The sequence below is a fragment of the Prionailurus viverrinus genome, unplaced genomic scaffold (assembly GCF_022837055.1).
Source record: "Prionailurus viverrinus isolate Anna unplaced genomic scaffold, UM_Priviv_1.0 scaffold_38, whole genome shotgun sequence".
Taxonomy (NCBI): domain Eukaryota; kingdom Metazoa; phylum Chordata; class Mammalia; order Carnivora; family Felidae; genus Prionailurus; species Prionailurus viverrinus.
The window spans coordinates 1,137,514-1,162,585 of NW_025927606.1; the positions used below are offsets into that span (position 1 = coordinate 1,137,514).

General features: G+C 56.2%; 2 protein-coding genes across 2 annotated transcripts in view; both read left to right on the forward strand.

Annotated features, from left to right (window-relative positions):
* The first annotated feature begins 2 nt into the window (after positions 1-2).
* On the forward strand, positions 3-7,549 carry LOC125158799 (cytochrome c oxidase subunit 4 isoform 1, mitochondrial). The gene is made up of 5 exons (XM_047846216.1): positions 3-148; positions 1,285-1,358; positions 5,568-5,735; positions 6,280-6,411; positions 7,283-7,549. Exons 2-5 carry the CDS (start codon positions 1,286-1,288, stop codon positions 7,417-7,419), a joined length of 510 nt encoding a protein of 169 aa, XP_047702172.1. The 5' UTR covers positions 3-148; position 1,285; the 3' UTR covers positions 7,420-7,549.
* Positions 7,550-18,887: 11,338 nt separating this feature from the next.
* Positions 18,888-25,072, forward strand: part of IRF8 (interferon regulatory factor 8) — a 79,229-nt gene continuing 73,044 nt past the window's right edge. Inside the window, exon 1 of the mRNA XM_047846202.1 lies at positions 18,888-19,073. Within this exon, the coding sequence (XP_047702158.1) occupies positions 19,039-19,073 (35 nt within the window). The 5' untranslated portion in view covers positions 18,888-19,038. The remainder of the gene's footprint in view (positions 19,074-25,072) is intronic.

Here is a 25,072-nt window from a genome sequence, read left to right on the forward strand (position 1 = left end):
TCCTTCCGCTCGGGTGACCTCCGGCGCGGCCGGGTCCTCCTCGATCCCGTGGTGCTCCGCGCGCGCCCTCGTTCCTCTCTTCCGGTAGCGGGCAGCCCGGGCATAGAGGGCGGTCGCGGCGGTCGCGGCGGGCAGCGTCGGGCGGCAGGTGAGCGGGCGGAGGATGGCGGGCGGCCCTCGCCGCGGGGCCGGGGAGGGCCAGGGGCCGGCAGCCAGCGGACGAGCGTGCCCGCGACCCGGCGGCCCGGCGCCAGCAGGGAGCGGCGACTGGGCCTCGGAGCCCTGTGACATTGAGGCCGGCCGGCGGGGTTTCGGGGCTCGGGGGCCGCCGGCTCGCGGCCTGTGTGCCGTCCCGCGGCATCCCGCCTGGCTGCACCTGCGCCGCCCCGGCCGTGGTCTAGTTTCGGGGTCTGACCTTGGAGCGCCCGCTGGCCGAGGGCGGGGCCAGGGGTCGGCGGCTCTGCAGCCTAGGCCGCAGCCCTCCAGCTACGACTGCGCGACCGCACCGGTTTAACGGGGCTCGGGGAGAGCCGCCCCGCGTCCGCCCACGCGCGGGCCAGGCCCGGGGAGAGAAGACGCAGGGTGCGAGCCAGTTCAGCCCTGACGTCATGCTTATGTTTATTGTGCATTTTCCCAATGCGTTCGGCGTCCCTTTGGTCATCAGCAGTCCCCTGCTGAAGTCCCCATTTGGAAGGAAGGGGAGGTAGGGGAGATGGGCCCGAAGCTGGAAGGACCCGGGTGGGAGCTGGGTCATCCAGGTCATCGCTGTCCGCGGACACTGGCAGTGGACCAGGCCGTATTTGCAGCCTTTCTGCCTGATGTCTTTTTCCTATTTTAGGCACCTGCTAGGTTTTTAACCAAATGCTCAGTTGCATGCAGTGCATGCCGGTACCTTTGAGCTGTTTACCCTTTTCCTCCAGACAGTGGAGCCCGTCATGGTAGCTCAGCGCTTTAGGGTTTAGCTTTCTCAGTCTCCTCACTAAAATTTCTTCTCCTTGTTTTTTTTTTTAACAAAGCCAGTTTTCTGCTAATTTCCTGTATATATATTTCCTGAGTATATATCATGGCGTTTGGTCTGTTATGAAGCCCCGTAAAAACGTGTCGATTGTTAATAAAAATCTCATTCTCGGGTATTTTGTGAATTTAGAGTAGGTAACGAAGAAACAGTGGGTCATAGATGTTGGGGATAAAAAACCAAAGTTGCATCGACTTCCCAAATGCACTGGAGTCCCCGATGGGTGTTTGCCCTTATTCATAGAGAAGGTGTGCATTTTTCTCTTTCAGAATGTTGGCTACCAGAGTGTTTAGCCTAATTGGCAAGCGAGCAATTTCCACCTCAGTGTGTGTACGAGCACATGGTAAGTGTAACTTCTTTTAAATGGGCGGAGCTGATTTCATCCTGTTCCCACTGTGTGTGAGCTCCTGTGCCAGAGTTTCAAACACAGATGGTCTAAGGTGGCTCAGATCCTGATTCTGCTGTTCTGGGACTTCCGGGGGGGGGGGGGGTGTATCGATATTTTAACAGGGCTTACCTCTAGATTATAGAGCATGTATGATCATGTTGAATACTAGTCTGGATTTTTGCTTACACTGATATTTCTCCCCTTTTCCTTCCCTTCCCGTTTTTTTCAGGTTCAAGTTCCACCCCTTTCAAGAGATCTCCACCATACACGACTTTAATGATTTCCCCTCTCCCCCTAAAAACGTCCCAACCATTTATCTTAAATACCACTTGCATTGTTGGGGCAATGGAAGGGAAGGAGCTTGGACTTCTAGCCTGAGCAGAATTTAATCTCATTTTTGTCTTGGATGAGCTTCTTACCTGTAGGAATCTCTTCTCACCTGAAATATATGTAAAGAGTTTAGTTCGTGCCCAGCACATGGCGAGTTTAGTTTTGCGTTTATCAAGCATCTTTGGGCCTTTCCCCAGGATGTTTGCCGTCTGGAGAGGGACAGATATGTGAAGACAGTGTTTGAATAAGTGATGTACCCTCAGAAGAAACACTTACCCTGGCCTGGGGTTCAGGAGAGGTTTTTGGAGGGGCGGCTTCTCTGTGCTGAAGTATTAGCAGGTTTAACCTTATATTCTAGAGGAGAATGGCATCCTAGACGGAGAGAAAGCCAGCGAAAGGACCAAATGCAAATTACCATGGCAGGTTGTGTTAGGGAGGGGTCAAGTGCAAGGCTTGAGTAGTGATAACTTGGAGAGCAAGGCCTATGAATCCAGGGGCTCAATAACCAGTAACTGCTACTGCCTCAACTGCTTTTATGTGTGAGTTTTTCCTTGAAATTGTGTCCTCGAATTGGTGATCCTGTCTGTTGTCTTACATTTTCCTCCATTCCTTATATTGTCCAGGATAACACAGATCATCTAGTGAGAGTCTTGTTGAAATGTTTGTTATTTAAATGGGGATGTAATAAAGACAAGTTTGTTGTTTAATTAGTAGGTGTGGAATGAAACACTCCTTCACTGTAGGAAGCCAGGGGTATCTGGGTGGCTCAGTCAGGTAAGCATGTGACTCTTGATTACATCTCAGGTCAAGATCTCATGGTCGTGGGGGTGAGCCCTGCGTTGGGCTCTGCACTGACAGTGAGGAGTCTGCTTGGGATTCTCGTTTCCTTCTCTCTCTTGAAATAAAGTAAACATTTTTAAAAAGCCTAGCAAGTACCTTAATGACAGATTATATTTTGTTTCTATTTTGGCTTTGCTTATGTATTTTCTTAGCTTTGTTTAATTCATTTGAGGTGCAGTTTACAGAAAGTACAATTTACCTTTACTAAGCGTAATGTTCTGTGGATTTTGATAAGCTCACACAGCTGTGTAACAGCGATGCCAGTCAGGACTACGACATTTGCATCACCCCCGAAAGTTCCTTCACGTCCCCTTGGTCATTCTGGCCTTTCATAAGAAGCCAGCTTCCTTCTCTTTACAGTGGCATTAGCCAAAACTTACTCTTAGTTAAATTAGTCCCTTTTTGAAATCCTCCGGTGGCTTCTCGTGTCTGGGGTAAGATCTGCACTAGGCCTCTCTGATGTTATCAAAGCAGACTCAAAAAGGAAATGACAAGACCCAAGGCAACTCTCCCGGGTGCTCAGGGTCCCCGTCCCCAGGGGTGTGACACATTCCTGGTGTGCGGCAGGCTGTGGCTTCTGCCTCAGAACTCTAGAGTTGTTATTTTAGAAAAGCCTTTCCTCACCGCCCTTTGTGAAGATGCTGCCTGGCCTACATCATCTTGCTTTGTCTGCTTGGAGGGCTGACATACTGGGGTTTCTGTGTGTCGTCTCTTTGCTTCCAGGATGCAAACTTTTTTGAGGCTGAGAACCTGCTTTTCTTCATTGCTGTGTTTTCGGTACACAGTACACAGGTGGAGAAAACTGCGGTCCGTTGAATAGGTCTTGTCCTTTTTTTTTTTTTTTTAGGTTTATTTTTGAGGACAGAAGGAACACATGCGTGCCTGAGCAGGGGAGGGGCGGGGCGGTGGGGGGGAGACAGAGGATCCAAGCAGGCTTGGTGCTGTCGGCCCAGAGCCCCACGTGGGACTTGAACTCATGAACCGTGAGGTCGTGACCTGAGCCGAAATCAAGTGTCAGACCCTTAACTGACTGAGCCCCCCCGGGCGCCCCCGTCCTTCCGTTTTTAGCTTTCGCGCGTGGTGCCTGAATACACGGACTGGTTTTCCCCCCGAGATGATAGCGCTTTGAAGTGCCACTGGCAGCCGCCTCTGTGTCTGGGTGCTTGTGCTGTGACACGTGTGATTGAGGGGGCCGCTCCTGATTCCCCAGATTTCCTCAGCAGAGGCTCAGGGAAAGACCCACCCAGCTGAGGACAGCAGTGACGAGCCCCTCGCTCAGATGCAAAGTCTCTCTTCATCTCCCTCTTAAAGGAATGCTTGGTGTGCTAATCTTTGTGGGGTGTGGGGGACCAGGCCCAAAGTGCTGAGAACCCTTGCAGCCCCGAGACCACAGTTGGCCGTTCTTGTTGTAGAAAGTGCAATTTTATGCTGAGAGTGTTCCAAGGTTGCGAGCATTCGCATTTTTATAACTTTACTGAGGGGTGATTGACACGACAGACACGGACCCATTGAAAGCGCCCTTCAGCGGTTTTGAGTTGAGTTCCGGAGCTGTGCCGTAACCACCGGTCAGTTGTGGAATGTCCTCGTTACCCCAGTTTACGTCTGTTTTTAGTGACTAATGGGAGCTGAGTGCTGGTATGCATTTGTTTCTTTTAGGCCACTCAGTTTCATAGAACCGTGGAAAGTAATTCCAGTCCTTGGTTCCACCTTCAAGTTTTCGGAATCGGGCTGTGTATGCGTAAGTCACTTGCGCTCCAGAGATAAGCATCTGGAGAAATCGTGCTTTGCTTGAGGTGCAGCGATGGGTCACTGTTGTTAACGTGACCCGGGAGAGTGTGCTCATGGGCGACTCCGCCAACGGAAGCGAAGCATTTTTGCAAGACCTCACTCCTCCAGACCAGTTTGGATCACAGCGTTTTCTTGCAAGCATAGGTTGGAATTGAAAAAACAGCTTTCAGCAGTGGGAAAGCCCTAAATACAAATGAAGATACTCCTTTGTTTTCTGGCTTCTGAGCTGTTTCTCTTTCCTTGAGCAGCACACAGATGCGTGCTTGTTTTAAGGCACTGAGATTCCTATCTCTTGGAGCAGAAATCCCCCTTTTGTCCTCTCTCCGCTGATAACAACTTGGGTTTGCTCTGCCGGGAGTTTTGTGTGTTCAGTTACGTGGACGTGTAAGCACACCAGGGGTTTATCTTAAAAAAAAAAAAAACAAAAAAAAAGTCCCGGGATCTTCTGTGACTTGCTGAGGACGCGACTATTTCCTCGTTCTCTTGACTGCCGTCCCTTGCTTCCTGCTCTACGTGCGCCCCGATTCCTTTCCTCTGCTGTACCTGTTCTTTCTCCTGAGCCCCCGTGCCGTGACCTGGGACCCACGGGTGTGTCCGCTTCTGCCCTGTGAGCACCCACGGGCAGCCGGCTCCGTTCGCTGCTCTCAGCTGGAGCCGCGGTGAGCGTGTAACAGGTGCTCAGCCAACATTTCTGAACCTGTGAACGAATGACACCTTTGACACACCTGTGGGGGTAGTTGCGTCCCTCCTCTGTTGGGCGCAGGTTGTTTGTTTCTGGGACAATAAACAGCGCCCTGTGTCTTGTTTGTGACCTTTGGACGCTTGTTTCTTTTACGAGTTTTCTGTCGATTTTGCTCTCCCTCCTTAGTTTGAGTCTCCTGCAGAAGGGCCTTCGTGTAGGCCAGCAGGGCATCCTGAGAGCCCCGCGTGCCCTCTGCGTGGTGCTGGTACGCGTGGCCCTGCCGTCCCCGGTGGCAGTTGGCCTGGCCGGGGCGTGTCGGCTGCGAGAAGGGCCGCGCTTAGCCGGCCCCACACCCTCGCCCCGCCGTCTGGGCCTGCTTCCCCCGACGGTCCGTCGGCCGTGTGACACTGTGGCCTCAGTCCCTGGGACGACCGAGGTCTTCAGGGTGCACACGCCTGTCCTCCCGTGGGTTGGCCACTCGGAACCCGTGTGAATTTTCAAACACTCGTCGCTGTGTTTTGTAGGAAGCGTCGTGAAGAGTGAAGATTACGCTCTCCCGAGTTATGTGGACCGGCGTGACTACCCCCTGCCCGACGTGGCTCACGTCAAGAACCTCTCTGCCAGCCAGAAGGCCTTGAAAGAGAAAGAGAAGGCCCCCTGGAGCAGCCTCTCCATCGATGAAAAAGTTGAATGTGGGTCTTGAAGCAGAAGTGTTGGCAGACCGTGTGAGAGAGAATGTCTACCGGGGTCTGGGCTGTGAGCTTGGGGGCGCCGCCCGGAGACCGGCACGGGGCGTGTCCCGGGGGCTTGTTCCCGGGCCCCTGCTCTGTGGGCTGGCCGCACCTCTGCCCGGGTCCCTGGGGCTCCGGTCCCCCAGGAGGAGGGTGCGGACACGGCTTCTTGGCGGCCCTGCCGGGTGGGCGGTGTCCGCTCTAACTTACTGACAGAAGATCAGAGGCCGAAAGTCACCGTCAGGTGGCAGGGGGTGGGGGTGAAACTCTGGGGACTCCGTGGATCCTGCACCGTAACCCGAGGAGGGAGAATTCACTGGTTCTGTGGGGTTTTCGTGCTCAGAGCAGACTGGGTGTGTTCTGTCCCCTCCGCCACCCCTCGTACCCGTGTGGGAGAGCACGTGCGTGTGCGCTGTGCCCCTCGGCCGCATCGTGGGCCCCGCGGAGGAGGGGCTGCCGGCACAGCCTCCCCTCACCCGCACCGACGGCTGTGCTCTCTCCCCAGTGTACCGCATGAAGTTCAACGAGAGCTTCGCGGAAATGAACAGGAGCACGAACGAGTGGAAGACGGTTGTGGGCGCCGCCATGTTCTTCATCGGCTTCACCGCCCTCCTCCTGATCTGGGAGAAGCACTATGGTGAGTGGGGGTCGCGGGGGCCGGGGGTCTCGGGTCGTAGCCACGCAGGCCCGGATCGGGTCGGCTCCGCGCCATCTACCGGCGCCCGGGAGTGGGCCGTGGGTGCCTGTGCACGAGGCGGGCGCCCCCGTTCTGGGGTCCAGCTCACGTTCACCGAAGTGGTGTAAGCCACCTTCTTCTGACTTCTTCGCGGCGGGCCGTGCTCGGTAGCAAAGGACTCCCTGCTCTGTATGGCACACCGCCTTTCTGTGACGCTTTATTACGTTATCGGAGGACGGCGTCGGGAAGGTTCGGCCAAGGAAAAGGGCGTTGTTTCTTATCGAAGGGCTGTTTCGACTGAATAGGGACTGTGTCTCCATAAGCAGAATTCTGGGTCGTTAGACCTCACAGGGTCTGCACAGAGGCCGTTGGAGGTGTCCGCCATTCCGTGCTACCTCTGCCGGGTTCTTTGTGTCCGGGCAGAATGGCTTTTTCCCGTTCCAGCCGGCTGTGATCCTGTACCTTTGGCCTGACCGTGGCCGTGTTCCTCAGGACTCACAAGTCACTCGTGGTTTCTTGTTTGTGCTCAGCGCTAGTCTGTAGGCCCCCTCGTCTACGTCTTACAGAGCAGACGTTGTGCTCTCAGCTCGTGTTTTATTGATAACCTTTTGTCAACAGAGAATAGTTTGGAAATATCAAGAGTTGTCAGTGCCCAGAATTCGAAACCCGGGTGTGGGTGTGGGTGTGGGTGTGGGTGTGGGTGCCGAGCAGCAGACGACTTTGCTAGCCTGGCGGCCAGTGTGTGGGGGGGAAGGCCTGACCCGTGTAACGCGTGGGCTTAGAAACAACCTGTCAGGACGACGTCGTCTCATGAGATTGTTTTGGGCTTTAGTGTATGGCCCCATCCCGCACACCTTCGAGGAGGAGTGGGTGGCTAAGCAGACCAAGAGGATGCTGGACATGAAGGTCAGCCCGATCCAGGGCTTCTCAGCCAAGTGGGACTACGACAAGAACGAGTGGAAGAAGTAGGAGCCGCCACTCCGCCCACCCGAGCCTCGCCTCGCCTCGCCTCGCCTCGCCACCTCCGTGCAGCTCAGCGCGGCTCCCGGAAACTGTCATGTTGCAGTACCGATGCTAATAAACGAGCAGTTTACGTGAACCCTGCCGTGGTCGCTTCTTTGGTGACTGTAAGCGCCAGTGCCCGTTGTTTGAAACGGTTTGTCCCAAGTGTCTGCTGCAAACATATCTCGGGTGTAGACGAAATAGCAAGAGTAAGTCGTTCAAGGGGACGTCGTATAAAAACGAGAAACGTAGGGTCTTTGTATGCGGGGTGTTTTGGTTTTGATTTCGACTAGAAAAGCTGGACCAGCAGAAGCCCCCATGGCTGTTTTTCTTCTGGGACCGCCCTCCCGCCTTGACATTGTCAGTGCTGGTTGGAGTGGGTGACCGTGGGCTTAGGAAGGGCGGGCTGAGCTCCGTCCGTGATGGACTTGGTTCCCGGGCCGCTCTCAGCCTTTTAATTTAGAAAGCGACATTGGAGTCCGTGCCAGGGAACTGGCATCATCCCAGCCCCGGCAGGCCCCCTCTGGGCTCGCATCCCGCTGTCCTGCTCTCCCGCCTGCCCTGCCCGCCAGATCCCCTCGCTGATCCCTGGAGGCCCTGCCGAAACAGCAGAACAGATCCTAGAACGTTCCATGCGCGGAGCTGTGCAGAGGGCTGGCACAGAGGGGTCTCCCAGCAGCCTCGGGGAGTGTGCGGAAAGTGGGAGGCGGCCTTTGAGATGCGCAGCCGTAACTGGGAGGGGAAGTTGGCCTGGGGCTCGATCAGAGGCTGTCGCAGGTGGTTAGAAGGCTTGAACTAAGTGGCTGAAAGTTCAGGTTATGTAAAACCCCTGATTGTGGAATCGTCCTGATGGTTTAGGAATGCCCTTGCTCCCTTGTTTTGAAGGGCACACTGACTTCCCTGGGAGGCCCTCCCCGCCTTGGGGGGAGGGATGCTGGGATCTGCAGATGATGGGAGTCTGGCTGTGAGGGCCAGTGTGAGGCCAGTATAGCCTCCGGATGGCCTCACCTACAAAGCTCGGGCCTCCTGCTACATGGTACCATTTTCAGCTCTTTCCCAGGGTGGGCTCCTGCATGGGCCCGAGGTGCCTGACGTGGCCCAGGGTCACTCCTGACTCATTACCTGGCCCTTCTTTTTTTTTTTTTTTTTTTTAACGTTTATTTATTTTTGAGACAGAGAGAGACAGAGCATGAACGGGGGAGGGTCAGAGAGAGAGGGGGAGACACAGAATCTGAAACAGGCTCCAGGCTCTGAGCTCTCAGCAGAGAGCCCGACGTGGGGCTCGAACTCACGGACCGCGAGATCATGACCTGAGCCGAAGTCGGACGCTTAACCGACTGAGCCACCCAGGTGCCCCATTACCTGGCCCTTCTGACCCTTAAATGACCCATTGATTGAGAACCTACCCGGGCCAGGCACTTCAAGGCCACTGTCCCTCCACAGAACAACCCCGAGAGGAAGGGGCCTTTACCCCGGGTTAGACGATGGAGCTAAACGGGCCTACAAGTGGAGGGCTCTGCCTGAGGGAACTCGAGAGAGTCCTGGAGACGGTGTTCGAAGGTCCTTCTGACCCCCGGACTCTTATGCCCGAAAGCTCCAGACAAAGTCTCCTTGAGCCTGGGGACTTTCTCTGGGGTAACCAGGCTTTCTTGGCCTGCCCTTACCGTGTTGAAACCTGCTCTCTTGAACTTGCTAAGAGGGTTCTAGTTGTATGTCAGCGTCCGTTTCCAAAGTGTGACCGTGGAGTCCTGTCGTCTGTGTCCTTGCCCCTTCCTGCCACCGTAGTGGCAACTCGGGAGGGAGCAGCGTTCGTGCCCGGTTCAGTCTGCCACCCTTACGCCAGAGGGCCACCTGACCTTTGCTCTCTCATCTGCATGCTGTGGGGTGTGACAGACCTGACCCTTGGGGCCCTTATCCTTACAGGGCTCGTAGGAACACCGAGGACGAGTAAGACGATGGGCAGAATGGGAAGCTTCAATGATGCTCCTCAGGGTTGATGGAGACAGGGTTGGGGTGGGTGTGGGAACAAGTTGAGGTTGGTTGGGGGAGGGCTCCCTGAGGATGTGACTAGTCAAGGACCAGCCAAGAAGAGCGTCAAAAGTCGTCTTGGGGTGGGGGTGCGGGTGGCAGGTGGAAACGGTTCCAGACAAAGGCCCTGGGAGGACCCAGCTGAAAGCCCACCAACCGGGCTGAAGTGCCGTGCGGGGGCGGGGAGGAAGGAAGCTGGGGCAGGGCGCTGGGAACACCAGGGAGGCCGGGGGGTCCCTGCGCCCCTAGGAGTGGGGCTCCCGACAGACCCAGGCTTGGTCTCCACGTGGAGCCATCTGCAGAGCCCCCGCCCCCCCGCCCGGCAGCTCCTCACCTTTTGCCGGGAGAGTTCCCGGCTATTGAAATGCACCTTGTCCCTTTTTACTATTATTTTTGCCTCTCACTCGTGTTCACCTTGTTACCAGCCGGCAGCTTTCCACCCTGCGCAACTTAAAAATCATTCCGGAGGCGCCTGGGTGGCTCAGCCAGTTGAGCGTCAGACCTGTGACTTTGACTCAGGTCATGATCCCAGAGTCGTGGGATCGAGCCTTGCGTTGGGCTTTGTGTTGAGTGTGGAGCCTGCTTGACATTGTGTCTGTCTCTCTGCCCCTCTCCTCTGCTCTCCCTCTCTCTCTAAAAATATAAATAAATAAATAAGTAAATAAGTAAATAAATAAAAGTTAATTCCCTGCAAAGGGACAGTCAACAGCAGACTTCTGAGACACAATCCTAGAAGGGCAGAAGGCAGCGGAACAATAATTTCCTCTCGAATGACAGAATCCGTGAAACGGTTATAACGAGCAGAGAAAGGAGGATCTTCATAGGTGAAGATCAGCTTTTATTACTGACTGATCTCTGGAGAAGTGCTGCAGGGCACGGTCGGGAAGAAGGGGATGGAACCCGGAGGGAAGGAGTGGGCCGCGAGAAGGAAGGGCAGAGGAACCGGGAGCCGTGAAGGCAGGTGCGCCCCCGCGCCGGTGAGGGCAGCGGTGAACTCGACGATGACAGTTGTGGGGGTGAGTGGCTAGCAGCGTGGGGAAGGGATTCTAGGAGGGTGGAGCCTGCAGTGACCTCCTTCTTGAGTGTCTGTGAACCCCCACATAAAAACAGCAACTAGAGAAGCCAAAATCCGTACTGACGGTATCAGAAAATGAGGCAAGGAGGTATTACTCCCACGGAACACCCCTTCCCAACGATGGAGCGTGGAAGGCGGAAGCTAGGGAGTATCAACTATGGCTCCGTGACCAGTCCACTTTTTGTCTCTTCCTGCGTCCTGTCTGCTTCCTATAACCTGTCTGCTTCCCGACAGCTTGCGGTCTGCTGCTTTGTACCCCTTGTGTGTTACCGGGCGAGCTTCTTCAAAACTCAGTAGCGGTGGCTCCTTCCATCACGGCAGTTGAGTCTGGTCTCGGTCTGTCTCACCCGGGATTAGCCTAGCAGAGTTCTTCGAGAAGGCCTGGTACAGGGGGAGAGCAGCGCGCAGCCGGGCCTGGGATGTGGAGGAGTTTCTGTGTGCGTCCTGCCGCGGAGAGGCTGTCAGCTGGGGCTTTGAGGAGCCTGAGGCATCCCGGGTCCCACGAGGTGTCACAGAGCGGTCTCCAAAAGGGAGTGTCACCGTGGTGGGGGCAGGAGCACGGTCAATTAGTTTTTTTCGAAAAGAGCAATTGAATAGGTTGAACATGTATATATATATATATTTTTTTTTTAGTTTATTTTGAGGGATCGTGTGCGTGCATGCCTGGGGGAGGGGCGGAGAGAGGGAGAGAGAGGATCCCAAGCAGGCTCTGCATGGACAGTGAGGAGCCCCCCATGGGGCTCGAACCCGTGAACTGTGAGATCATGACCTGAGCTGAAACTAAGAGTCAGATGCTCAACCAGCTGAGCCACAGGTGCCCCGAACGTGTACTTTTTAAAATAATTTTTTAATGTTTATTTTTGAGAGAGAGACAGTCTGAAAACAAGTGAGGGAGGAGAAGAGAGAGAGGGAGGCACAGAATCCGAAGCAGGCTCCAGGCTCCGAGCTGTCGGCACAGAGCCCGACGCGGGGCTCGAACTCACGAACTACAAGAATGTGACCTGATGTGAAGCTGGATGCTTAAGCGGCTGAGCCACCCGGGCTCCCCTACGTGTATTTTAAATGCATCTTTGATATTGGTATTTGAAGGAGAAAAAGATGTTTTTAGCTTAAGAGAACGTTGATAGCATTTTTTCTTTAAAATAGGTTTTTATTGCAACATAGTTGCCAGTATTTTTACTTTAGTTATGTTATTCTTAGTACACACATAATTGTCCTTTTTAGTTTTTAAAAAATTTATTTAAAATATGATTTATTGTCAGATATCTTCCATACAACACCCAGTGCTCATCCCGACAGGTGCCTTCCTCAATGCCCATCACCCACCTCCCCGCCCTTGCACACCCCATCAACCCTCAGTTTGTTCTCTGTATTTAAGAGTCTCTGATGGTTTGCCTCCCTCCCTCTCTGTTTGTAACTTTTTTCCCCCCTTCCCTTCGCCCATGGTCTTCTGTTAAGTTTCTCAAGATCTACATACGAGTGAAAACATATGATATCTGTCTTTCCTTGACTGACTTATTTCACTCAGCATAATACCTTCTAGTTCCATCCGCGTTGTTGCAAATGGCATGATTTTATCCTTTCTCATTGCCAAGTAGTATTCCATTGTATGTATAAACTACATCTTTTTTTTTTTTCAACGTTTATTTATTTTTGGGACAGAGAGAGACAGAGCATGAACGGGGGAGGGGCAGAGAGAGAGGGAGACACAGAATCGGAAACAGGCTCCAGGCTCCGAGCCTTCAGCCCAGAGCCCGACGCGGGGCTCGAACTCCCGGACCGCGAGATCGTGACCTGGCTGAAGTCGGACGCTTAACCGACTGCGCCACCCAGGCGCCCCATAAACTACATCTTCTGTATCCATTCGTCAGCTGATGGACATTTAGGCTCTTTCCATACTTTGGCTGTTGTTGAAAGCGCTGCTATCAACATTGGGGTACGTGTGCCCCTGTGCATCAGCACTCCTGTGTCCCTTGGGTAAATTCCTAGCAGTGCTATTGCTGGGTCGTAGGGTAGATCTATTTGTAATTTTTCGTGGAGCTTCCACACTGTTTTCCAGAGCAGCCGCACCAGTTTGCATTTCCGAGATAGCACTTTTTTGATAGCGACTCTTAGAAACCCTTTTCAGATTCTGTCAAGTCTTCTGGGTGCTTTGAAATGCTTCACAAGTTGAAGCCGACATTACCTTCTTGCGTCTGACTTGCCTTCAGAGCGTTGGTTTCCCCCGGTGTGATGAACTCCCAGGACTATTCCCGCAGCCCTCACACGTGTCAGATGTCGGCTCACTCCACACGTCGCCTAAACCCCAGACCGCCCAAAGGCTGGTGAGGGGCTGAGTGTGCCTCCAGCACCTGGGTCCCAGCCCTGGCTTACCATTCTCATGCATCATTTGTTCACAACAGCTGGGAGTTATTCACTGCATTTTACAAAGTCAGGGATGGGGGCACAGAGAGGTGCAGTGACTTGGCTGAGGTCACACAGCCGGTAAAGGCAGTGCTGGGATTCAACCCCCCGGTGGCCTGCACCAGAGGCCCATCAGCGGCTGCTGTGGTGCAGTCTTTGCTTGGGCCCCTGGCCCACAGTAGGTGCTCAGTAAATGTTTACTGAGTACACGTGTCCAAACTCTAGGACGAGTCAACCTCTCAGGATCTTTTCAAATGACTTCCTCATCTCCCTGTGATGGCCACCACTTCCTGGCCGCTGAACCAACCAAAAGTCGACCCCCAAATCAGCCACATTCGCTGTTGTCCAACTGACCAATCACATCACAGCAGCTCAGCCGTCCCTTCCCAGACCTGCCCTACAGGCAGCATCTGGGATGGGTGTTAGGAATCCCATTCCTTCCATGAAACATAATCATACGGTGCCACTGCCACTGTGAATCTGGTGCACAAGCAGGGTGTGGGTCGCAGACAGGGATGGAAAGCGACACTATCACCGTCGGGGGATTATGGTCCCCTGTAAGAAGCCGATGGGCGCTCTGGCCACCGCTCTCAGAGATGCGCCCGTGGAGGTCCAGGCCCGGTCATTGCTAGTCTGAGCCAGGGTGACCACCTCGTCCTGGCTTACCCTGGGACCTTTACAGTTTTAGCTCAAAAGCTCTGCGTCCCTAGGGTTGTCAATTACGTTGTGTCATAGGACACGAAGGCCGTCCTGACAAAGTCCCACAGGAAGCACATGAACTGTCCATGCAGTCGACCACACATCCCGGAGCCCCTTGGTCCCAGGGTGACCGGAGGGTTGGCCACCCAGCTGCAGAGCCGTGTTGAGAGTGGGCATCCCTCCCGAGGGCGCTGAGGTTCACAAGGAAGTTCACGGTGAAACAGGCTTTGTTCCCGTGTTCCTCAGCCCCGGCTGCGAGGTGGGGTCTCCTGGCGGCCACCTGAAGGCACTGAGGCGTGGGCCTCACCCTGGGTGTATCAGTAGGGCTTTAAAATCTCCCCCGGGTGACTCAGTGTAGGTTCGAACCGCTGCGTTCATTCCCAGGTTGCCTGGAGAATGGGTGGGACCAACGGACTTCTGCCCCAACCCGGGGCTCCTGAGCCAGACTCTCCAGGGGAGCGAACCTGGAGTAAGTAAGCCCCCAGGGAGGTGCTCTCGAGGCCAGGCTCGGGGTGGGGACACCACCTCCCCCGGACGAGCCTGGTGACCAAGGGGGGACCCAGCTGCTGAACTGGGCTGACGGGAGAGGTAGGGAGGTGTTCGGTGCGAGGTCCCCGCGTTGACACGGGCTCTCCCCCATCAGCAGGCTTTCGAACCTCACACCCTCACAGAGGTGGCACGGGGCTGGCTGTCATATCCCCTGTGAACACGAGGTGGCATCCAGGCTCCGTGCTTGTCCTGCAGCCCCTAGAGGTTGGCTCTGCCTTTACATTTCTTCCCCCTGGTGAGACTTGTCTCCTGGAAAGCTGGAGGAGAGTTGGTGCAATCTGGGTTCTGGACGGTGGCCTGAATCGTCCTGCTGGGCGTGACGTTCCTTTGAAAGTCTCATGTCTGCTGGTGGACATTCATGGGCATATATATTGTAGTTTGCTCCACCACACGGCTGTATTTGTTTGAAAATGGGAGCGATTATTTCTGCAAATTGAGAGTGAAATGGACCCCCCTCCCCGTTTCCCTGGGGGAAAAGCTTTTGTAGGCTTCTCAGCACCGCACACGTCAGAGGTGAACTCACCTTCTCCGACTTGAGGAGCTCAGATCCGTGTGATCGGGCCCCAGATCTGCCTCCACCCCGGGGAAGGGGACGGAGCGAGATGGACTCCCCCTTTGTCCATGTCCCTACCGATGCCAAACCTCTGCGATTGGAAGGACGGGACCCCCGTCCTCATGGGTCAAGCGAGATGCATTTTCATCTGCTCGGTAAAGCCCGGTTTATTTCCGAACTCGTGTCGTTGTCAAATTACCCGTGAACTGCTTTCCACTTCCAGGCTCCGAGGGTGACTGTTATGTAACAGAGCTGAAAAACATCGTGTCAAAGGCCCACTTTGGAAATGGGGAAACAGAGCCTCTGGGAGCCGGGCTGTGTGGGGTGGGGAAGCCAGGCCCTGAGTCTAGTTCTGGTTGCCCAGTAGCCCAGTGAGCGCCCTGCCTCTTCCTGCCTGGTGTCACCATCTGAAGAGGGTGGAGCACAAGGACGGCTGCCACTGGGGAGCCGGGCGGGTTCCTCAGCCAACCTGCAGACTCCGGCCACACGCAGCAACTCCTGAAATGCCAGCCGACGGCATCCGCGGGGCTCCCGCAATGGACACCGCTGCTTTGTGGCCCGGGGTCTGTCCAGGTTGGTGATGCAGCTTCCCCATGCTGGGAACACTGGGGTTTTACAGGGAAAATGAAGTTTCCAGAGACCTTCTCAGGGCCTTCTTACGTTGACATGTTTTGGCTCTCAGCCTAAAGTCGCTGAGCCCAGGCTCAACCTCCCTGCCCCGCAGAGCACTGAGCAGTGCACGAGCTGCCTTCAGGGCCTTGCCTGTCCAGCTCCCCTGCCCCCAGCGTCACCAGGAGAGAGAGGCTTCTTATCCAGAGTGGGCAACAGCTTGGGTTCGCACTTCTGGCCTTGGGCTCTGGGCTTCTGGTCGTGTGTGGGGCAGCCTGAGGGACTGGGCTGTGTGTGTGTGTGCGTGTGTGGTGAGTATCTCAGAAGCCACAGGAGTAAACAGGGTATGTTTTCTTGGGGCATCGATTTCGCTCAAAGTTTTGGAAAAAAGTTCTTACTGTTTATAAGTAGAGAAAACATGGATATACCGTAGAACGGAATGAAAAGCTTAAGTCAGTTTTAAAGATAAAAACACATGACTTCAAAGAGATTTGCACGGGGGCCAGTTGGAACTATCCGTGGCGGAGCTCTCTGCTTAAAGCAACTTGAAGGATAAGTCCGTGAGCCACACGCATTTGTTAAGTACATGCTATGTGCAAGGCACTGAGGGACCTGGAAATGGGAGACACAGCTCCCGCTCATGATGGTCTCATGGTCGAGAGAGGGGTCTTAGCTTCATCACCACCATCACCGTCACCATTATTACCTTCTTCTTCATCTTAATAAACTTCAAAACACCTGTTTGCCTCTCACTGTAACCCTGGTTTCTAGGATGTTGCCTGACACCTATGAGATGGCCAATATATTTACCAAATGGGTGCTCGAGCGGGACATAATCAAGACAGTGTCTGTGTTGTGTATTATCTTGGTTCCTGTTTACTGCAGTCCTAGACGTAGGAAAGTACAGTTATCTGTTCTAGATGGGGACGTTGCGGGAGGCTGGACACCTTCCAGAGGCCGTATGCCAAGTAAACGGTAGAGTCACGATCTAGATCCTGGTCTGTCCAACTGCAGTGCCCGCAGCTCCGCCTTGCCCCATGGTGGCCTGAGGATCCTGGCACAGCCATCAGCTTGGACTTGAGCTGAGAGGGCACGAGCCCCCGAGGCTGGCTGGGTCGGGACGGCTTTGATTTAGCTTCTCCACGGGAGGCTGAGACGATCCAGTGTCCGGATGGCAGAGACGGCCAGCTGGAGTTGACCACATGGGTTCCGGAGGTGTGACAGCAGGGAATTTAGGCAGCAATTTCATGTTTGGGGATTCTTGGCCAGTAGCCACGTGGGCTTCGGGTCCCGCCAAGTTGTTTCTGCATGTGGCGGAGCTGTGCTCGGCTGGAGGGCGTCTCGTGGGGTTTTCCCTTTGATCAGGAGTTTGCTGGGGGCACCTGTAAAGCAGAGTCACAAGGTTGCCCTGGAGGACTTTCCCGGCCATTAGGGCCACTGCTTCCTCAAACCTCCCCGAGGCCCCATTGGAAAACACCAGCGTGGGATCCTCATGTGTCTGGGAGAGCTGCTGTTCTGGGGCTGGGACGTGATGGGCTGGGGAGACTGAGGGCCCACGTCAGGTGCCTGGATGCAGTGTTGGGTGCTAGCTCCGCGTCAGGGTCGGGCAGAATAGGAGTGTCCTGTGGCTGCAGAAACAAGTTATTCCAGACTGGGGGCTTAAGACAACAGGCATTCACTCACTCTCCCCGTTCCAGAGGGCAGAAGTCCAGAGTCAAGGTGTGGGCAGGGCTGTGCTCCCTCCGGAGGATGCAAGGAAGGACTTTCCTCTTCTGGCGGCTCCTGGCATTCTTGGGTTTGTGGCTGCAGCGCTTTGGTCCCTCACCCCATTGTCACGCGGCCTTCCCTGTGTCTGTCCAGTTTCCTTCCCCTTTCTCTTCTCAGGACACCTGGCATTGGGTTTATGGCCCACCCTAGTCCAGTGTGGCATTTGTGAGGACTCTATTTCCAAACGAGGTCACGTTCACAGGGTCAGGACTTCACCGACGGGGGGGGGGGGGGGACGTGGGGAGGACACGATCCCACCCCCAGCAGATGGCACCGCTGCCCTCGGGCTATCCCACAACCGTCACAATAAACTACCAGAGCATTTGAGTTTGGACTTGACTTAGGAGTTGGCCTTTTTCAGAGTGCAGGGGACGTTTTCTGCCTCTGCCCTGGGCCACGACCCCTTCCTCAGAGCACCACTCGGATTTCTGGTGGTAACTCATCACCCCTTGGACGGGGGCTGGGTGTGGGGCCTGGCCTGAGCCCACCGGGCATCCCAGTCCAGAGGGATCCGTTTGTGGACGGATGGTGGCCTGTGACCCCCCCTTGTGCACCGTCGTCGGGGCCCCTGCCGGAGAGGCTGGGGGAAAGTGCTTCTTCTCCACCTGAGTCTGGACCCCCGGGGCACAGGGGGGTAGTGAGCCCACCTGACCACCAAGCCCACAGGGCAGAGTGAGCCAGAGATGGAGAAGAGAGTTGTGCTGTCTGGCGTAATTTGAGCCCTGGATTCAGCCTCACCATGAGCCAATAAATTCCTTTTTCCTCCTCCATCCCCTCAAGCCAGTTTAAGTTGATTTTTTTTTTTAATCATTCATAACAGAAAGAGCCTAATTAAGCACACGGGGTCAAACACTTGGAGTCGACACCCTCTCTGAGAATCCAACCAAAGCTAAGACTCCTTTCCCCAGAAGCACTATGAGCACACACAACTGGGCGAGCGGTCCGGCCAGGAGGCCAGCGGGGTGCCGGGAATCTCGAGCTGAAACCGACCTGACAGAAAATGCTAAAAAGCCCTTGGATGCCACCCCGGAGTCTTTCCCGGATCTGAGATGGGAGGAGACAGAGCTCTGTGCTGGGGGGGGGGGGGGGGGAGTTGGGGGGGGGGTCTGCCTGCCTCCCAGAGGGACGGGAGCCCAGGGCAGCGGCATCAGGTATCTGCTCTGCACCTCCTGGGCCTCCCGCTCAGTCCCGGCTCCTCCCCTTGCCACCTGCAGTCTCGGGGGCGGCAGGAAGTGGGAGGGGGAGGTGGGCGTGACCACGCTGGGGGTGGGGGGATGGGGGGGTGGTGGTGGGGGGATGGGGGGGTGGTGGTGGGGGGCGGCTGCCCGGAAAGCTGGGCGCCCCACCTGGGACGGCTTCTGAGGATGCGGCCCCGCGGCGCTGTTTAAAATAAAAATAAGGGATACAAGCCCGTGTTTACCGAGAGGGGAATGTGGAAACGGATGGTGGCACTTCCCGCGGTTCGTCTGGAAGCTGCAGGTGCACGAGTTCCAGCAGGGAGGAGCCACCGGGTGCGGGGAGAGGCTGCAAGAAGCTGAGGGCGTGGTGCCCGGGCGCGGAGCACCGCAGTCACGCGGTCCTGGGGGGGCCCGGGGGGGGGGGGGGGGCTCCACCTGTGGTGGGGGAAGCGGCGTGGGCGTGTGAGGTGTGTGCAGCTGCGGCACGGGGCTGCCCCGGCCGGCGCGGAGGGGTCTGGGGGACGCAGGGCCGCCAACTCTGCCTGGGCTTGGTTCTTTGCCGACCGTGAGGCGTAGACCCAGGAGAACCTCGGCCCCAGGGCCTGCCCTGCGGGGTCCCCGCGAACCCTACACTTGCACACGCAGGGTGTGCGCCCACGCTCAGGCACACGCGCATAGGCACACACAGCACAGTGCACACGCCCACAGTGCACGTGGACCCAGGGATGTGCGCGCACACCCGGAATGCTGACGGCTCCATGTAAGTCTCCAAACCCCTCCACCCCGGATCCACCTCAGGATTTCCTGGTTAGGTGGTTCGGTGAATTGCGTTTCCCTTTGCGCAGTCAGAGTGGGTGGCTTTCTGTTACTTGTGGCCGAACACCTCGACTTGAATGCGCTTCATGGGGTCACTTTACGGACCTTGGGCCTCTGGGGAGCGTTTCCGCCGGGGATCCAGTCCACCTTTCCCGAGCGAGATGAAAAGCTCAGGTTTAGCCAGGTGAGCTGTGCAGGCGTAAACAATAGCCCGCCACCCTGTGACCGTGTGGCTGTGCTCATGGAGACCGAGCGTTGGTCACTGGCCTCCATGGGGTTTTTGACATAAGGATGTATAAACTGAGCTCTTTATGTGGTGAGTGAACTCGGTATTTTCGTCCACCTGCAGGGAACAGATCTTTCTGATGCTTACCCTGGAAAGATCCCGTTGGGTCAGAATCGGGGTCTCAGATGTCTGAGCGGCCCGTTTTGTTTCCTCCGGCTTGAAAAACACACCAGAGCCCCCCCCCCCCCCGCCCCAACTCCCCGTCACCGTATTCGTGTGGCCCGTGGTCCCCCTTGGGCTTCTGGTAGAGGAGGGCAAGGCTGTGCACATTTGGGGAGCGGCCTCGGCAGGCCTGTCCGCAAGGGCCAGTTAAGCCGGAGGGGCCGTGGCGCGGCCCCCAGCGCAGCTCCGACCCCGTGGTCGGGGAGGGGCTTTGTTTCCATTTTGTCTGCTGGGCACTTGGATCCTGAGGCTGTGTCTTGGGATAAATAGTGGGGCCCGGGGTCTCTGATACAAAGACCGCCAGCCACTTGGCCAGTATTTTTCTGAGTATGGATTTAGTGTTAGAGAAGAGGCCTGTGCAGTTGAAGGTTTTCTTGGTTTTGCTTTCAAATGACAAAATATCTCAGACGTACAGAACCGTATAAAGGGTGATACAGTGAACCCAGCAGACCTGTCACCTGGCGTAAGAAACAAAACACTCCCCGGGGTCCCTTCTTGGTCACCTGCTCCGTCCCCCAGAAGTGACACTCTCTTCACACAAGGTGTTTTTCCCTGTGGGCATTTCCCCCCTGCAGTTTCCTTCCCCAAAGGGGTGAACTCAGGACTGATTTCTTCACTTTTCCAAGGGACGCCTGAGCCTCCTGTACCTGTAGCCTTCTGCCCGTGTGGTGCTTGGGCCCCGGGGACAGTGCAGGGTGGACCCTCGTGGGTGAGTGGTCCTGGTTCTGGTCGACCTCCTGCCTGCCTCACCCAGGTCACCCGGGGCCACCTCCCGGAGCCCAGAGCCCGCTGCAGCCTCCTCATCTAAACAGCCAGGGGCCCAGCCGGCGCCCCCACCTCCACACGCCCCCCCCCCCCCACCCCAGGGGGCTGGAGGGCTGTTGGGAGGACGAAGGCAGGGGCTCCCTCCTCTGATTGACAGGAGCCCTCGGTAAATATTAGGGGTTGTTATTATCAGGCAAGCTCCGGGCACGTTCTGACGCTGTTTCTCAGGAGACAGAGGAGGGGAGCTGCTTCCTCCTGGTTCCTGGGGTGCAGGGTGCTGGTCCCGCCACCTTGGCTGGACCGTCATAGCCTCTTTGCACACAGACAGCCTTGGACTCCTTCCCCAAAATAAAAAAGCAAAAGAAAAGGGTTTCTTCACAAGCTGTTTAGCAACCCAGGGAGGGAAAAAACAATCAGAGACGTGGAAACAGCGCTGGGGGGGGGGGAGGGGGGACACTGTGCAGGGAGCCGGCCTTCCCTGCGGTGAGCCCGCAGAGCCGCCCGGACCACACGCAGCAGGACCTGCACCCGCTGGGGAAAAGGGGAACAGGAAAAGCATGGCAGGTTGAGCAACTCAGGGCCCAGATTGGGGCCGTCAACCACAGTCCATGGACGCTGCAGCTGCCTGGTGTTTGCACAGGAAGCGCCCCCACACCGGGACGGGCGGGCCCCTCCGCGCACGCAGGGTGGGCGCCTCGCTCCCTCGGGGGTCCTGCGCGCTTCGAGGGCCCGGCTTCCCAGCGGGGGGTGGGGGGGGGACCAGGGCTGTGGCCCTTGCACACCACCGTGGAGCCGGCTCGGTGGGGCCGAGCTTTAAGCCAGAGGGTCAGATAGAGGGAGGCTTGGGGGGGGGGGGGGCGCCCAGAGCTCTCACCCCGCCTCGGGCCCACCTCTCCCAGGAAGCCCCCGGGACTCTCCCGAAGTCTATCGCCTCCCCACTGGGCACCCTTGTCGCGTTTCGCTTCTGAACGTCGTCTCCCCCTGTGACTGCCTCGGGGCTCGTGCAGCCCGGTTCGGAACACCATACCGGTAACTCTGTGGGAGAAAGTGTGGAAAAGGAAAACAGAATTTCCCCGCTCCCCCACCCCCCTCCGCCCCCCGGGCACCGTAGCTCATGTAATTCTGCTAGAGCTCCTTCCAGACTTTTTCCCCCCCGAGTGCGTGTTCTTGCGTGTGGTTTAAGCACAGTCCAGACCCACGTAATCTCCTGAGCATTTGCCCACGTGGTTTTTGTCCGTAGCCTCTTCAGCCCTGGGGGTTCGGACTGTTGTTTTAGTAGCAGGTTTTTAAAAAAGCGTTTGAGTGTGGAAAAAGGTCAAACACACACGAAAGCAGAGTGAGTAGTGAGAGAAATCTCCGGGCCCATCGTCCCGTGTCTATGCTTCTCAGCAAGTGGCCTGACCACCCTGCTGGGTTTTTTCTTATTGTGGTGTAACATAAAACATAAAACTTGCGTTTTGACCAGTTTTAAGCGTGCAGGTTCTGTGGCCTTAAGTACGTTCATACTGTTGTGCAAACATCCCCACCAGCATCTCCAGAACTTTTCTGTCTTCCCAAACAGAAGCTTCCCCATCCAACAGCAGCTCCCCATGTCTCCCCCTGCCAGCCCCCAGGAGCCCGTAGTCTCTTTTCTGTCTCCGTGACCTCGACTACCTAGGTGCCTCATACAGGCAGAATGATAATAACGTTTGACCTTTTGTGACTGGCTTCTTTCTTTCAGCACGATGTCTTCGGGCTTCGGGCATTAGTAGCATGAGTCCCAGGTCCTTTTCTTGTGGCCGAATGATATCCCGTTATATGTGTAGGCCACATTTTGTTTATCCGTTTATCCATCGGCGGCCCTTTGGGTTGTTGGACTCTGGTATTTTTTCTCTTAATGTTTATTTTTGAGAGAGAAAGAGAGAGTGCGTGCACGTAATTAGGGTGGGCAGAGAGAGGAAGACGGAGGAACCTAAGCAGGCTCTGCGCTGTCAGCAGAGGGCACGATGCGGGGCCCAAACTCATGAGCCGTGAGATCCTGACCTGAGCCGAAGTCGGACGCTCCACCGACTGAGCCACCCCGGCGCCCCCCGACCCTGGTATTTTTAAGCAGGTTCCAGGCATCATCTTGTTCTATCCACAAATATGTCTAAATACTTAGAGATGCGGACTTTAAGAAAAAAAATCACAGCACAACCACTATTCCGTCCGGACAAATTAACCACAATTCCTTTAAACCACCTAATATCCAGGCGTCATTCAGATTTCTGATTTTCTTGTGAATGTCTTCCTAAAGTCGTTTGGCTTGAATGAATTAGGATCTACAAAAGGTGGATGTGGGGGTGCCTGGGTGGCTCAGTCGGTTGAGCGTCCGACCTGGGCTCAGGTCACGATCTCGCGGTTCGTGAGTTCGAGCCCCGCGTCGGGCTCTGTGCCGACAGCTCGGAGCCTGGGGCCTGGCTTCGGATTCTGTGTCTCCTTCTCTCTCTGCCCCACCCCCACTCGCGCTCTGTCTGTCTCTCTCTCTCTCAAAAATCAACATCAGAAAGAATTTTAAGAAGGGTGGCTGTGTTCCTTAAGACTCCCTTGTCCTTTCCCTTTTCTCTTGCCGTTTGTTTGTTGAAGAGACTGGGTCCTCATCCTGCGGCATGTCTCCCGTGTGTCTTTGACGTGTCCTTCTGTCCGTCGGGGCTGGACCCGGCTCAGGGTCAGGTTTGGTAGGGGCGCTTCTGCAGGCGCCGTGTCCCTCCTGCTCTAGTGGATCAGCAGGTGCTCGTGTTCAGTCCACCGAGTTTTCTTTTGCCTTTTTTCCTCCTTTATGCTTATTGTTACTGCTTATTTTGAAACCACTTCAAGCTTCCAGGAGCACATTTCAAAGAACGTTTCGGAGAACTCCTGTGTACCCTTCATCCAGAGACCCCATCCAAGTTTCCCAAACGGCGGGGCCCTTGTTCCAGTCACGCGCTCCCTAAGGCAAGACCCAATCCAGGGCCGCTGGATCTGCCCCAGTCTTCGGTCTGGAGCCGTTCATGGGTTTGTCTCCTCGGCATTCACAGCCTTGAGAGGTTTGCTGTTGCAGACTGGTCTTTTGTCAAATGCCTCTCCACTTGGATTTGTCCGACGCTTCCTCGCGAGGGGTGAAAGTGCACTAAGGGTGCAGCTCTGTGGCGTGAGGCACGTCCACACTGTTGCGCAACATCCCCGCCATCCATCTCTAGAAATTTCCCGTCGTCCCAAACACAAGCTCTGTCCCCCGTTGAACAGCACCTGCCCGTTTCTGCCCACCCCAGCCCCCGGCTGGAACATCACAGCATTCTTGTCAGTGCATCCCGCCAGGGTGGGGTTTGGCCAGCCCGGTGGCATCGGCACTGATGCCTCATTACTGGATCACTTGGTCACTGGCGATCACCTGATTGAGATGGCTTCGGCTGGGTCTCGCCATCGTGAAGTCACTTCCCCGCGTTTGCATTCGGTGAGCGTTTCGGGGAGCGGCACTTTGGGAAGATGTAAAGTCCTGCTCCCCGCTACTCTTCCGCTGATCTCAGTGTCCGCGAGTATTTCTTGTTTTGGTCAGTCATTGCCGTTAGGATGGCCACGCGGTGGTTTTTAATTCCGTTGTTTCTGTGTGGCTGTTGGCGTTCTCCCGTAAGAAAAGAGCCTCCTCTTTTGCTCTCTCGCTATTCCACTCGCCTCCGTGGGCTCCTGTTCAAAGCCAGCCTCTGTGACTGTCGCCGTTTATTTTCGTCCTCAACCGCACGTGTCTCTTAAGCCACTCTTGTCACTCCACCTTCCGCGACGGAGCTTGTCCCATACGCGGCAGGATCTCGCTCCTTCTGAACGTGGCCTCGTTCTCTGTGGCGGCTCTATCGGTGGTCCCTTCATCTGCCTCCAGTTCCCCCAACAACACTGGAGGGGCCCCGTTCCCTCCTGGGAAGCATGCTGCTTTAGAAAGCTCGCCTTGCCAGAAATTTCTTTCTTCTTCTGCACCCAGATGTATCTTCTTGCGGCTTCTACGCCGTCCTTTCCCGAAGCCACCTTCCGGGGGGTCTCCTACCTGTCGCAGGAGCCGTGGAGCTCGAAGGCCAAATCTGAGGCTCGTCCACCCAGCAGGTCACGGCATGGGCAGAGACGGCTCGGGCCCCCAGCCTCCCTTCTCTGGGTACGGCTGTGGTTCCTGTGGCCGCCCTCCGGGCCACGGCCTCCGGCTCCTCTGGTCACAGTCCGGTCTCTGGGCGCCATGTCCCGAGTGAGCACGGGCTTCCCCGTGGCCTGGCTGGAGGGGACTACAGGCCTGGCCGCCCGCTGCTCTCGGCCCCGGCCGTCCTGCCCGATGCCGCTGCTGTCGCGTTTCACAGACAGCCACGTCTGCTGCTGGTGCCGCGGGTTACGGTTGGCAGGAGCCCCCTCCGTGGGCTTGAGCCCTCGTGTCTGCAGTACAGGCGGCCGCCGCCGGGGACGTGGGCATCTGTGGGGTTATGCCAGGGGCCCCCGGGCAGGGAGGGCGCCCTCAAGGTAGGACGGAGTGCCTGGCCCCTTGGTCCACAACTCATTTCCGAGGATTTGGGGGGAGGGGGAGGGAGGCAGAACCCAGGAGAGTTCAGGACCCCAGGTGGGGGCAGAGCAGCTGTCCCCACCCCAACCCAGCAGGGCCAAGGGAAGGAAGACATTTCTAGAACAGGAAGGAGGGAGTTCTCTCCATCAGGTTTCCTGGGAGGAGCACTGATCCTTGGGGCAGGGATGCAGCCTGTCGT

What these genes read in the sequence shown, in the direction of transcription:
- LOC125158799 (XM_047846216.1), top strand. Translation starts at nt 1,286, where the DNA reads ATGTTGGCTACCAGAGTGTTTAGCCTAATTGGCAAGCGAGCAATTTCC. An exon ending in CATCGATGAAAAAGTTGAAT is followed by an intron (nt 5,736 to 6,279) that starts GTGGGTCTTGAA and finishes CTCTCTCCCCAG; the next exon opens with TGTACCGCATGAAGTTCAAC. An exon ending in GATCTGGGAGAAGCACTATG is followed by an intron (nt 6,412 to 7,282) that starts GTGAGTGGGGGT and finishes TTTGGGCTTTAG; the next exon opens with TGTATGGCCCCATCCCGCAC.